Source organism: Lolium rigidum, chromosome 3 (genome assembly GCF_022539505.1).
Source record: "Lolium rigidum isolate FL_2022 chromosome 3, APGP_CSIRO_Lrig_0.1, whole genome shotgun sequence".
Lineage (NCBI taxonomy): Eukaryota > Viridiplantae > Streptophyta > Magnoliopsida > Poales > Poaceae > Lolium > Lolium rigidum.
In genome coordinates, this window is record NC_061510.1 from 180,316,967 (window position 1) to 180,328,510 (window position 11,544).

At 47.3% G+C, this 11,544-nt stretch overlaps 2 protein-coding genes across 2 annotated transcripts; both read left to right on the forward strand.

Moving 5' to 3' along the window:
- Positions 1-316: 316 nt before the first annotated feature.
- On the forward strand, positions 317-5,280 carry LOC124695875 (uncharacterized protein DDB_G0290301-like). The gene is made up of 4 exons (XM_047228681.1): positions 317-712; positions 866-1,670; positions 3,793-3,965; positions 4,316-5,280. Exons 1-4 carry the CDS (start codon positions 317-319, stop codon positions 5,087-5,089), a joined length of 2,148 nt encoding a protein of 715 aa, XP_047084637.1. The 3' UTR covers positions 5,090-5,280.
- A 205-nt stretch (positions 5,281-5,485) lies between these two features.
- On the forward strand, positions 5,486-9,726 carry LOC124695877 (FRIGIDA-like protein 4a). Its single transcript, XM_047228682.1, has 4 exons — positions 5,486-5,674; positions 5,921-6,902; positions 8,320-8,495; positions 8,950-9,726. The coding sequence occupies exons 1-4, from the start codon at positions 5,486-5,488 to the stop codon at positions 9,478-9,480; spliced, it is 1,878 nt and encodes a 625-aa protein (XP_047084638.1). The 3' UTR covers positions 9,481-9,726.
- The last annotated feature ends 1,818 nt before the right edge of the window (positions 9,727-11,544 follow it).

The following is an 11,544-nucleotide window of genomic DNA, read 5'->3' on the forward strand; positions in this document are numbered from 1 at the left end:
ACATGTGTACAAGTTTTTGGTCTGTTGCAATGATTGTATTACGTATACCATAGAGATATTGCACCAATATTGCACATGTTTTTCCATGATATTGGATAAGTTAGGTAAATATGTTAGAATTAATCTCTGGACGGCTGTTCGAAAAGGCCCATAGCACCTTTTCCATTCGAGGCGGCCCAGAAGCTCAAGAATCAGGGGAAGGTAACTCATCCGCTAAAAACAACAACAAAAATGGTAGTCGTAACTCATCGTCAGTTTCCAGTTTCCACTCTGTCCTACCCCCTTGGCCCTTGCCCTGCCGTGGCGTGGCGTGGCGATGGAGTCCGCCTCGGGGCAATCCGCCGCCGCCGCCGCCGCCAAACCCCAATCCCAATCCCAATCCCCTTCTCCTCCGATGGCGCAGTCTGACGCCGACCAGTCCCCGAAGGCGATGACGACGGCGGAGGTGGCGGCGGCCATCGCGGCGCTGCCCGCCAAGAAAGACGCTCTACGCCAGGCCTTCGACCGCCTCGCCGCCTGCTCGCCCTTCCCGCTTCCCTTCGCCTGGGTCGATCTCGACGCCCACATCTCGTCCATCCAGTCCTCCATCTCACTGCGCTACCGCCAGCTACAGGTCCTCGAGTCGGCCCGCCCCGCTCCCGTTCTCGCACCAGTCCCAACCGGCGACGAGGAGACTAGCGAGGAGGAAGAGGAAGAGGAAGAGGAAGTGGAAGTGGAAGTGGAGGAAGAGGAAGAGGAAGAAGAAGAAGAAGAAGAAGAAGAAGAAGAAGAAGAAGAAGAAGAAGAAGAAGAAGAAGAAGAAGAAGAGGAAGAGGAAGAGGAAGAGGAAGAGGAAGCTGAAGAAGAAGAGGAGGAAGTAGTTGAGGAGGTGGAGGTGGAAGAAGAGGAAGAGGAGGTTGAAGAAGTGGAAGAAGAGGAAGATGAGGTTGAAGAAGTGGAAGAGGAGGTTGAAGAAGAGGAGGATGCAGATGCCAGCAATGTGGGAAACAAGGAGGAAAAGGCCGATGAGGAGATGTTAGAGGCTCAAGAAGAGGAGGTGAAAGAGCATAAGAAATTGGTGGCCAATGACAAGGAGCACAAGGTCCACAAGGCAGAGAAAGGTGAAGAGGAGCATGAGGAGTCTGACCGTGAGATGGAGGAAGCCAAGAAGGGTTTGTTGAAAGGAGTGTATCCGGGTCTTCAAGGTCTTGTAAAGGCCTGTGCTACCATGAACACCGCAAGTCTGGTGAACATCGTGTTTAACAATAATATTCCGCGGCACGAACACATCGTGGCAGTACGCCACGCAAAAGACGCTGCTGCTCTTATCCTTGATGTTGTCAGACGATTTCTGCCCAACAAAAACACCAAGACCGGCAAGGTCTGGGAAAATTGTGTTACGCTTATCCGATGTGTGCCTTTGGTCGAACCCAAGCTTTCTGTGCACACCACAGAGCAAGCCAAGCAGCTTGCAAAGGATTGGAAGAAGATGATCGATAAGGAGGGGGGTTGTGGGGATCTTGGCTACCTGTCCTCATGGGCCTTCCTGTACTTCCTCATTTCTTACAACATTGTATCAGAATTTGATGTTCGGGAGATCATACGTCTCTTTGGCACTGTCCCACGCAAATATCAGAGGAAGGACTGCATCGATCTCTGCAATGGTCTTGGTCTCGTCAGTAGGATCAATGGTACGAATAATTCTTTGTCAATTCTTATTCATAATGTCTTACCCAATTTCACTCAATATATGCTAGGTGAGCAACTCGTGGTAATATCATTAAATTTTGCTGCCTCCACTGGACAGTGAACATTCACACTGTATATACTTCTTCCGGACCTTAGCATAAACCATAAATATAGAATCTTTTAGTGCATGAGGTAAGGTAGGACACCCCTTGTCCAAGAAATGTTTAACAAGCCCCCAATCAGATATTTTCCTTTTACATTCATGATCTTTATTAGATCTGTGCATACCAACAACTATCAGCATTGCTCAGTTTGCTTCTCACAAGTATAGCACCATTGGCCTCAGAAATAATTATCATTTTTACAAAGTACCCAGGAAATTCTGTATGCAGTGCACATGGGAAATACGGGCATATTCTGTTAGAATAATCTTGATTAGGCTAGTGTTTAATTAGGGAAGTTTCCATTCATGTGCGTCTTGTGGTTGGCTTGTACTAGTTAGTGCCTGAGTGCATGTAGGTTTGCACCTGAGTCTAGCTAGGTTCAGTCGTTTCGTTGTTTGCTTGCTGTGCATCGTAGTAGAGTCCAAGTAGGACCGTCGTAGTAGGACTTTGTCTTGGGAATCGTTTGTGTACGAGTAGGTTCTCTATATCATGGCGGGTTGTCCGGTCGTGTATTTATACACAACAGGTCATAGCTTTTATAACACACTGAGTCGAGTAGAAATAAAGAGAAAAACAAGGCATGTCACGATGCCTTTGGTAAAAAGATTTTTTGTACGTCTGTGTTTGTCTAGTTTGATGTGATTGGTCCGTTGGTGAAATCCAACAATTGGTATCATAGGGTGGTTGAGGTTTTGAAGCTGCGCCCGCCCCAAAGAGGTGACTTGCTACTGGCGCCTAGGGGCAGGTGATCGTTGTTCAGCAGAATGGCTTGGACAATACGGTGGGCACGTCATTGGCGTGTCACCATTGGTTGCAACAAGTCAAGTTCATCCTCGAGGTAGTTGCGTGATCCAACGAATCAGTCAACATAATATCTGTGAGTCATGTTTGTGTCCAGTTGAAGCGTGGCATGGTTGAGGGGTTGTCTCGTGCGGGTGTCACTTAGGGAGAAGAACACACGTGAAGACAAGCGTGTCTCGATGAGAAGATCAAGCCCAAGTGTGTAGTGGGACGAGAACCAGCGAAGGTGAACCTCTTCAATGAGGACATGTCTACATGAGGCTGTGTGATCATCAGCCGGCATGTATTGCGCTAGGTTTGGCAGGTGTAGTCCACGTGGCAGCGTGACTGGGAGTCCAGATCATATGTTGAGTTGAGTCGACAAGTCGCTGGTTTGCAACTAGTCACGGGGAGCACAAAGGACAAGGAGTCGAGATTAGGGGGGTATTGTTAGAATAATCTTGATTAGGCTAGTGTTTAATTCAGCAAGCTTCCATGCACGTGCGTCCTGCGGCTGGCTTGCATGGAAACAACATGTTAGTAGTTAATGTCCGAGTGCATGTAGGCTTGCACATGAGTCATAGTAGAGTCTGAGTACGGCTGTCTTGGGGAACATTCGTGTACGAGTAGGTTTTCTAGATTATGGTTGGTTGTTTGGTCGTGTATTTATACACAACAGGTCAATAGTCTTTGCAATACATACTCAAGTAGAAATATAGAGAAAAACAAGGCATGACACGTGCCTTTGTCCGAAAGATTCTCTACGCGTGTGGTCGTCTACTTTGATTTGACCGATCCGTGGGTAAAATCCAACATATTCCACTTAGTCTTTTGGCATAATGCCAGGGTACATCTTATGACCTAGTTTGGATGTTCATCTATAGCAGAGCTACTAAAGATGCAGAAAGAAAACTGGATGATAGATCTCAGTATCTCACTGCTTTTGCATCATCAAATTTGTGTGTATTGCTGAACAGCGCCTGCTTGATGACCCAACTGTTCACCATCTTAACACTGTTCTTCAGTGCGGCAGTGCCTGTACAACAATATGGACTGTGGTAGCTTTTATCTTGCAGCACTTTGTTTCGGAAGAACAGAAGGTGTTCATGTGTACAATTATTATCTCATTTTTGGTGCAAGATCTGTTGTTGATGTTTTCCATGTCCTCATCTTTGTGCAGACTTAATTGATTATTTGGTTGGAAATGGACAAGAGTTGAGCGCCATACGAATCACGCAGGTTCTTAAACTGGTGGACAAATATCCACCTCTTTCTCTTCTGGAGGGATATATCGAAAAGGCAAAACGGACTGCTCTGGAGTTATTTAGCAAGAATGCATCGGACAAGTCTCTGGTACGCATTTGTACAAGAAAACAATTACATTGCAATCTGTTTGTACTACCCTCGTAAGAGAATTGATAGAGCTTCATAGTTGATTTGTTGTTACAAGTTGTCATTTGCCCCACCGTTGAGATGCCTTTGCACATTTGCCATTCGGAAGAATGGAATGTACCCCCTAAGCAGACATGCAAGTTGAGCATTTACTTTTTTTTTTTGGAAAATTTCTACCCACTGTCTTCTTGCCCTTTTCCCCGCCTTTGAGTACAGCGAGTCAGACATATCCTTTTCTTTATGCACAATGTCTTTCTTCACCACCTGCATTATTTTGTTGATTTAATGATGTCGCATCTACCTGTGAACAGAATCCGGCTAGAACAAGGGAGATAGGAAATCTATGGTTTGCACGTACTATTGTTAAACAGCAACAGGCTGATTCTAGCAAATCGATTGCTATCTTGGAAGAAATTAAAAACTTGTTAGCTGAGTATGGAAAGAGCCGTAATTTAATAAATGGCTCTGCTGCACCGAAACTAAATTCATGTCAGCAGCAAAAGAACCAGCTGCAGAAGGAAAAGCGAAAATACAAGAAGCGCAAGAAGGAGCAGCAGCAACATGAGGGAGAAGCTAGGCAGGTGCAGGGGAAACAAAGAAAGCTGCAAGGGAACCAGGAACAGCCACAAGAGAAGCGGCAGCAACTTGCACAACACAAGCCACAAGAGAAGCGGCAGCAACTTGCACAACACAAGCCACAAGAGCGCAAGGACCAACAGAGACACGAGGATAAGGGGCAAGGGCACCATAATGCACAAGCGAAAAAGCAGAAACAGCAGCAACAACAAATTGAGCCAGTACAGAGGCCTCAGCAGCAGTTAAACCAGCCAAGGCCATGCATTACCAAGCAGTCTAAGCTAGCAACACCAGTTGGTCCTTCCTCAAGATCTGTACCAGCTGCGGTTCCAAGTGTGGCACATATTAGTCCCATTGGGCGTCAGCCATTTGCTGTAATGCCTGGAGCTTCGCAACCACATCTTCCGGGAATTCAAGGTCGACCATTTGCAGCAAATGGTGTACCTCCTCAATATAATCCTTTCCAGCAAAATCCTTTATACAGCCATCCGTCGTTCTACCCCAGATAACACTTACCGCAGTGAGTGAAGTACAAGTCAGACGTAAGGAGTAGCAAAGAATTGCCTGCCATTTCCCCGTTGATGTTACTCTTTTGTTAATTAGTGAACTTACTTAAAAACCGGGAGTATCCCATGTGTTGTGATGTGGTATTTATTTCCGAAACATGTATATACTACCTTTTTGTTCATTTTGCATCTCAGCACTTGCAATGTCGTAAAACTAGCATTTGCCACACCCTCATGAATGCATGCATATTGCAGAAGCATGATAGATCAAGGAGGATGTTCTAGGCAAATGGCTCTCAGTTTTCATGTCTTTTGACTTGTGTAATCGCGCTCTCGTCGAAACTGTACCTTTTATGAATCTATCTATCTATGCGTATCAGGCAGCTGATTTTGTTATCGATGTGCTTCCTTTTCTTTTTGTTTGATGCAAATGTTGTGTCCAGACATTGCAGAGATTCTGAAGAAGTTATTGGCATTGAGATTCTGAGGACAGAGCATCACGGTAAATGCCAACTATTATACAGCAAGTACACCAGAAAGCATGGTAAAAGTAGATGTACCACAGTATCAGAATTCAGAAATGACCTAGTAAGTCCAAAAATAATAATGTTGGGCTCAAATCTGGTTTACTACTCAAACAAAGCATTAAAAGCAAACTAGGTGTAGCAGTAATTGGATGGAATGCAATGGAGCGAAGAATGCCTGACACACTCTAAAACCCCAACCAACCTCGCACTCTCCGCTCCGGCACCCATTCCGTTCCGGGAATCCCCAACCCCCGTCCTCAGCCGGTCCGACCGGCCTCCGATGGCGACGGCGACGGCGACGGCGGAGCTGGAGGCCGCCATCGCCGCCCTCTCCGCGAAGAAGCAGCGCCTCCAGGACTCCTTCGACCGCCTCGCCGCCAGCGCCCCCATTCCCATCCCCTTCACCTGGGACGACATCAACGCCCACATCTCCTCTCTCCAGTCCTCCATCGCCGTCCGCTTCCTCAAGCTCCAGGCCGCGGCCCCAACCACCACGGAGGAGGAGGACCCCGTCGAGCATCGGGGGAACGAGGACCGAAAGCCCTACCTCGAGCACTACACGAGGGGCAATGAAGAGGAGGGGGAGCGGGCCAACGGGGCGCCTTCGGGCCTCAATGCCGAGGAGGAGGAGCACGGGAGGGTAGAGGGGGCAATCAAGGCGTCTCATGGCCTTGAACTGGAGAAGGATGATGATGATGAGGAGGAGGAGGAGGAGAACGAGAATTCCAAGGAGACCGCAACGGCGTCGTCAGCTCACCGAAGCAATGGGGAATTTGCAGGCGGTGTGAGGCAGGATCTTGTGGCGGCGTGCGTAAACATGGACACCTCGATGCTGGTGGACATGTTGTACCGGCGCAACATGCCATTCTCACGCGCCCGGAGCCAATTCCTGCCGGCACTGCTGGGCGCCGCGGAGCCCCACGCCCTCGTCGTTGGTGCCGTCAGGGACTTCTTGGTCAGAACCGAGCCCAAGAACAACGCGCACTGGGATAACTGTGGTTCGCTTCTCCACTGTGCCCGAGAGCTTACCGACGAGCCGTCCGCTGGAACGCTGGAGCAGGCCAATCGGCTGGCAGAGGACTGGAAGGAGATGATTGGGAAGCCTCAAAGTAGCAGGGACCTTGGCCGGCTGGCCATATGGGGCCTTTTGCGATTTCTTGTCTTATACAACATTGCCTTGGAATTCGATGCATCTGAGATCATCCATCACCTTGGCTGCCTCCCGGCCAAGAAAAAGCGGCACTGCATCGACCTCTGCAATCATCTTGGACTAATTCATACCATGACTGGTATGCTACGATGCCTCTCACTACTGAGTACGTCATACTTTTATTTATGATATGTTGTAGCCAGTGTATTGTACAACCCACTTAGCGTCCTTTTTTGCTTACATGATCGGTTCTTCATAAATCGGTCTTGTCAGTCATCACTTCACGTTGTCGATGTTGAGCTTGTTCTGCACACCCCCTGTGGAAGTTGCCTCCGATGAATTGTGTTGTGCACTCCAGTTTGATGGCGATCGTGCAGATTTGTATTGGACACTCAAGATAGTCTCCAAAACAATTTCAACTTCAAGAAATAGCAATTCTAGTTATTATCAGAAGATGGCAAACCTATTGGTATCATTTTCATATGGCCTATTGAGATACTTTTAGTTGTATGCCCTACCCGTGAACGGGTGCTCAATGTTGCTTGCTCTTCGGATGTGAACCAACGTATCCACCATGCATAAATTTTTAAATATGAACATATTCAACATGTTAGCAGTTAAGGAGTCACGTCTATCTGGACTTGTACCATGTCCTTATCATTATAGTCAACATGATAGCTGGCAACACCAAGAGCAATTTTCGAAAATGCAACTAGCCTCTTTGGAGTAATTTCACTGTTTGCACATTTGCAGTACAAAACTGTGACGAACACAAGAGACAATGTGACGAAGCTGATTGCTATCCTTTATAAAATATACTATTATTTATACGTTTCCAACTTCTAGCTGTACATGTTAAAATCCTACATCCAGCTGGTATTTTTTTGCCCTATTTAAAACACAATAATTTTTACAAGAAACAGATCAAATCCCACTATCTTTCATGATGATTCTTTTTGTCTGGTGATGATTACATATTTCTCCATGTAATCTTGGTGATGCATGGTCAAACTGACACTTGGCCATTCATGCACATACATATGTTTGGTATATTAGTTCCGAATCATAATAGTCAACATCGCCTGCTTTTGAAGTGTTGATGCATAACTTATGTCAAGCGAAGAAGCTACTACTCTGCTAATTTCAAGCTTAAATATACATATTCTATTGTCAGCTTGCATGTATGCAACTTCTAACTTCTGACAGTATGGTTTGTTACTGGTTGGCCTTTTTCCAATGTCTCATTTGCAGTTACTGCCTGTACATATTCTTTAGCCGCAAGTACTTCTTTCTATTATCTTAAAAAAAGTTATTACTTGTAGCAGAACATCTTTTGAAATCTTGATACTCCTAAACTCCTGCTTTAAATACTACTCCCTCTGCCCAAATTAATTGACGCAGCTCATGAGTACACTTGTACTGGACATAGTATATAGTTTCGCCAATTAATTTGGGCCGGAGGGAGTACTAGATTTTATAAGTGGAGTTTTAGCTCTGTCCTATTAGGTTTGCCAGTTGCATGTCTTATTTTGAGTTCTTGACTCAATCTTATGCAGACTCAGTCAATCATCTGATTCAGAATGGACAACAACTTGATGCTATCAGACTTGCATGCGTTTTGAATTTGACCGATAAATATCCTCCACTTTCCATGATGAATGAATATGTTGACAAGGCTAAGAAGACTGCTCAAGAGATACTAAGCATGGAAAGTGATTCACCGGAGTCTCTGGTATGTCCTATATCTTGGATAAGATTGTCTTTATCTTGCATAAGAAAAGCCTTTACTCGATGATGACTTGTTGTAATTGTACAGGAGATATCATATTAAGTTTGCATGAATGTGACTAGAGTTGGACAATGCAATCGTCTTCTTTAGCACTCGTAGTAGATCCTTTATGTCATAAAACCGAATTCTGAATCAAATCTACATTCAGTTATACCAAGTGAAACAAGCAATCTTCAGCTCTTTCCAGGAACTAAATTGCATGCATATTTAACGCAGTTTAGTTAATATGCTGTGGAGTAGTTCATACTCTTAGTAATATCAGACCAGATCTAGAAAAGTAGTTCTGTTGGAAAAAGCATCTACTTCACAGGATAAAATTTTGCTTCCATATACTGATATGCAAATATGTGTTTTCGTCCCAACTGATTTAATCCCTTTGATTATTTTCCTTGAACAGAATCAGGCCATGACAAAGCAGGTTAATGCTCTAATATTGTCATGGAGGGCAGTTGATGAGTACAATATCGAGTCTGTCCACCGCAATAGCATCAAGGCAGAAATTACCCGGTTATTACATGAATATGCACACAAGAGGCAAAGTTTATCAGATGCTTCTTCGCCTGGTTTGAATGAAGAGCAGCAAGAGCAGTGTCAGCAGGAGCTGCAAGTGCTGGAAGAGCAGCTCCGAGAGAAGCAGCAAACCAAGGCACAAGAGCTGCAGCCAAAATGGAGTGGGCAAGAGTCAGGGGAGAAGGGGCAAAACAAGAAGCGCAAGAGAAACAATTACCGGCAGAAGATGCATCATAGATTTCATAAGCAGCCTAGGTTATCTCATGCTGGTTCATTTGCCCATTCTGCATACAATGCAGGGTCAGGATTTGGTCATCAGGGCGGCCAACGATTTCCAGGAGTTCGAGGCGGGGCAATTCGATATGGTGGTCCCTATTATCGCGTAGCACCTGATGACGCGACCTATCGACCTAACTGAAGATATACGAAATTGAAAGAGAGAGAATCTTGCAGTTCTGATTCGTGTTGCCTGGCTCTTGTTAGTGGACGGAACTGCTACTTATGCATACAGCCGATGCACAGTTTATGACCTCTAACTTCACCGTACTGTACCGAAATCTGAATGACATTTCCTGATTGCCACCTGCATGACATCTATCATCATTTTTCATTTCGACATTTAAGCTTCCTTAATCTTAGTATGGCCAATAAGATTCACATTATTATACTTTGCAGAAGATGAGTTTCTATGTGCCGTTGTGTGTTGTGACGGTTGTGGGTTGTGGCTGCCTGGCCGGGGCTTCCTTTCTCTTGTGTTAATTTGCTGCACGGGAAGGAGGAGCAAAAAGCTCCAGCGCGGCGGCTGCAATTGACGGCGATCGTTTCAGTTCCGCGTTTTTTTTTGGCGCCTTTGGTAAGCTGGGCACCTCTAGGCTCGCATCGGGCAGGAAAAATTGGCCCGTTTGGTTGCCCGTAAGCCCTCCGCATTGTGACTCAAACCGGTTCCAGCGGGCCTGTCCCGTTGTCGTGCGATTTTGCACGTGTGGAGAAGCGCGGGACACACTGTATTCTCTTGGCTCTCGCTCCCCACTTCTAGTCACCGGTTCGCTCCTTCTCTCTCCCCATTCAACTCTCTAACTGACACTCACAGCGTTGTCGCATCAATCGCCGCCCATGGCCTCCTCGCCTCCTTCCGCTTCAACGCCGATGGATCCAGCCATCCGACCGACGGTGACGAGGTCCAACGAGGCACTCCTGCGCATCGTCCGTGAGTACGAGGCCGACGGACGCGATTCGGCGGCACAAATCGATGCAGGTCACGTACCGGTGTTGAATCGGCCGTCGCCGGTCGCGACCAGGCCGGCCGGCAAGGCAACTCGCAGCGCGGCCGTCGCCGCTCTTCAAGCCGCCGAGATTCCATCGGCGGATCCCTCGACTCCAGGGGTTGTTCACCCCTGCCCCTAGGGTTTTCGTCGGCGAGGGCGGCAACAATGGCGGCGGTGCACCGAGCTCTAGCGAGGAGATAGAGCCCCCACCGGGGTTCGCGTCGACTCCAATGCACGCGTCGATGCCATGGGGCATTCCGCGTCCGGCTGCTCCGAATGACGCGCCGCGCTTCGCGTCGTCGCCGTGCGGCCGACCACGTGCTCGTCGGCACCCGACAGCTCTATCGGCGCCCAGCTTCCCGACCACGTCACCGGCGCCCTACCATACGACCGCTGCTCCGCCTCCGCCTCCTCCTCCACCCGGATTTGGAGTGCGACCTCCTCGAGGACATGCCGGCGCCGGTGCGCGTCCTCCTCCTCCTCCTCCGATGGGGCCACTTTCACTCCACCCCATTGTAAGTACTCTCAATCGCTCCCTCATCTGGTACATGCTATTGTAGATCGATTGGATGACATTGTAGATCAGATAGTTATCCATCTGCTCCGATTGATGTGCATGTTAATAGGATTCATGTCAATGTGCGCTGTATGTGAAGTGTTAAGCGCTGCATGTCATGCCAAGCTCAAGCCCATGATGGACTTGACAATTGTCAAGTCCATCATGGAGCTTGCCAATGTCAAGTCCATGACATTGCTTGACATTGGCAAGCTCCATGATGGACTTGACAATGTCAAGTCGTACTTTACATTGGCATGCCAAACATCATGGACTTGTCATTGGCATGCCCCCATGATGGAGCTTGACATTGGCATGCTACATGATGGACTTGACAATGTCAAGTCCATGACATTGCTTGACATTTCCATGCTCCATCATGGACTTCACAATTTCATGTCCATGACAGTGCTTGACATTGGCATTGGCATGACGATCTTGTGATTGTCATGGCTATCATGGAGTTGATCCCTGTCTCTGCTGCTGCTGACAACGCAAGTATGGCTAAAACTTTGCATTGTCATTGCATCTGCAGAACAGGCTCTTCCTAGAAACCTTCCCGGAAGGGCTCATACTGAACGCAAGGGACATGGCTATCCGGGTGCAGCTTCGTGACCCCAATGAAGGGTTCATGGAAGCGCACCGGCAGATCATCGCGCCA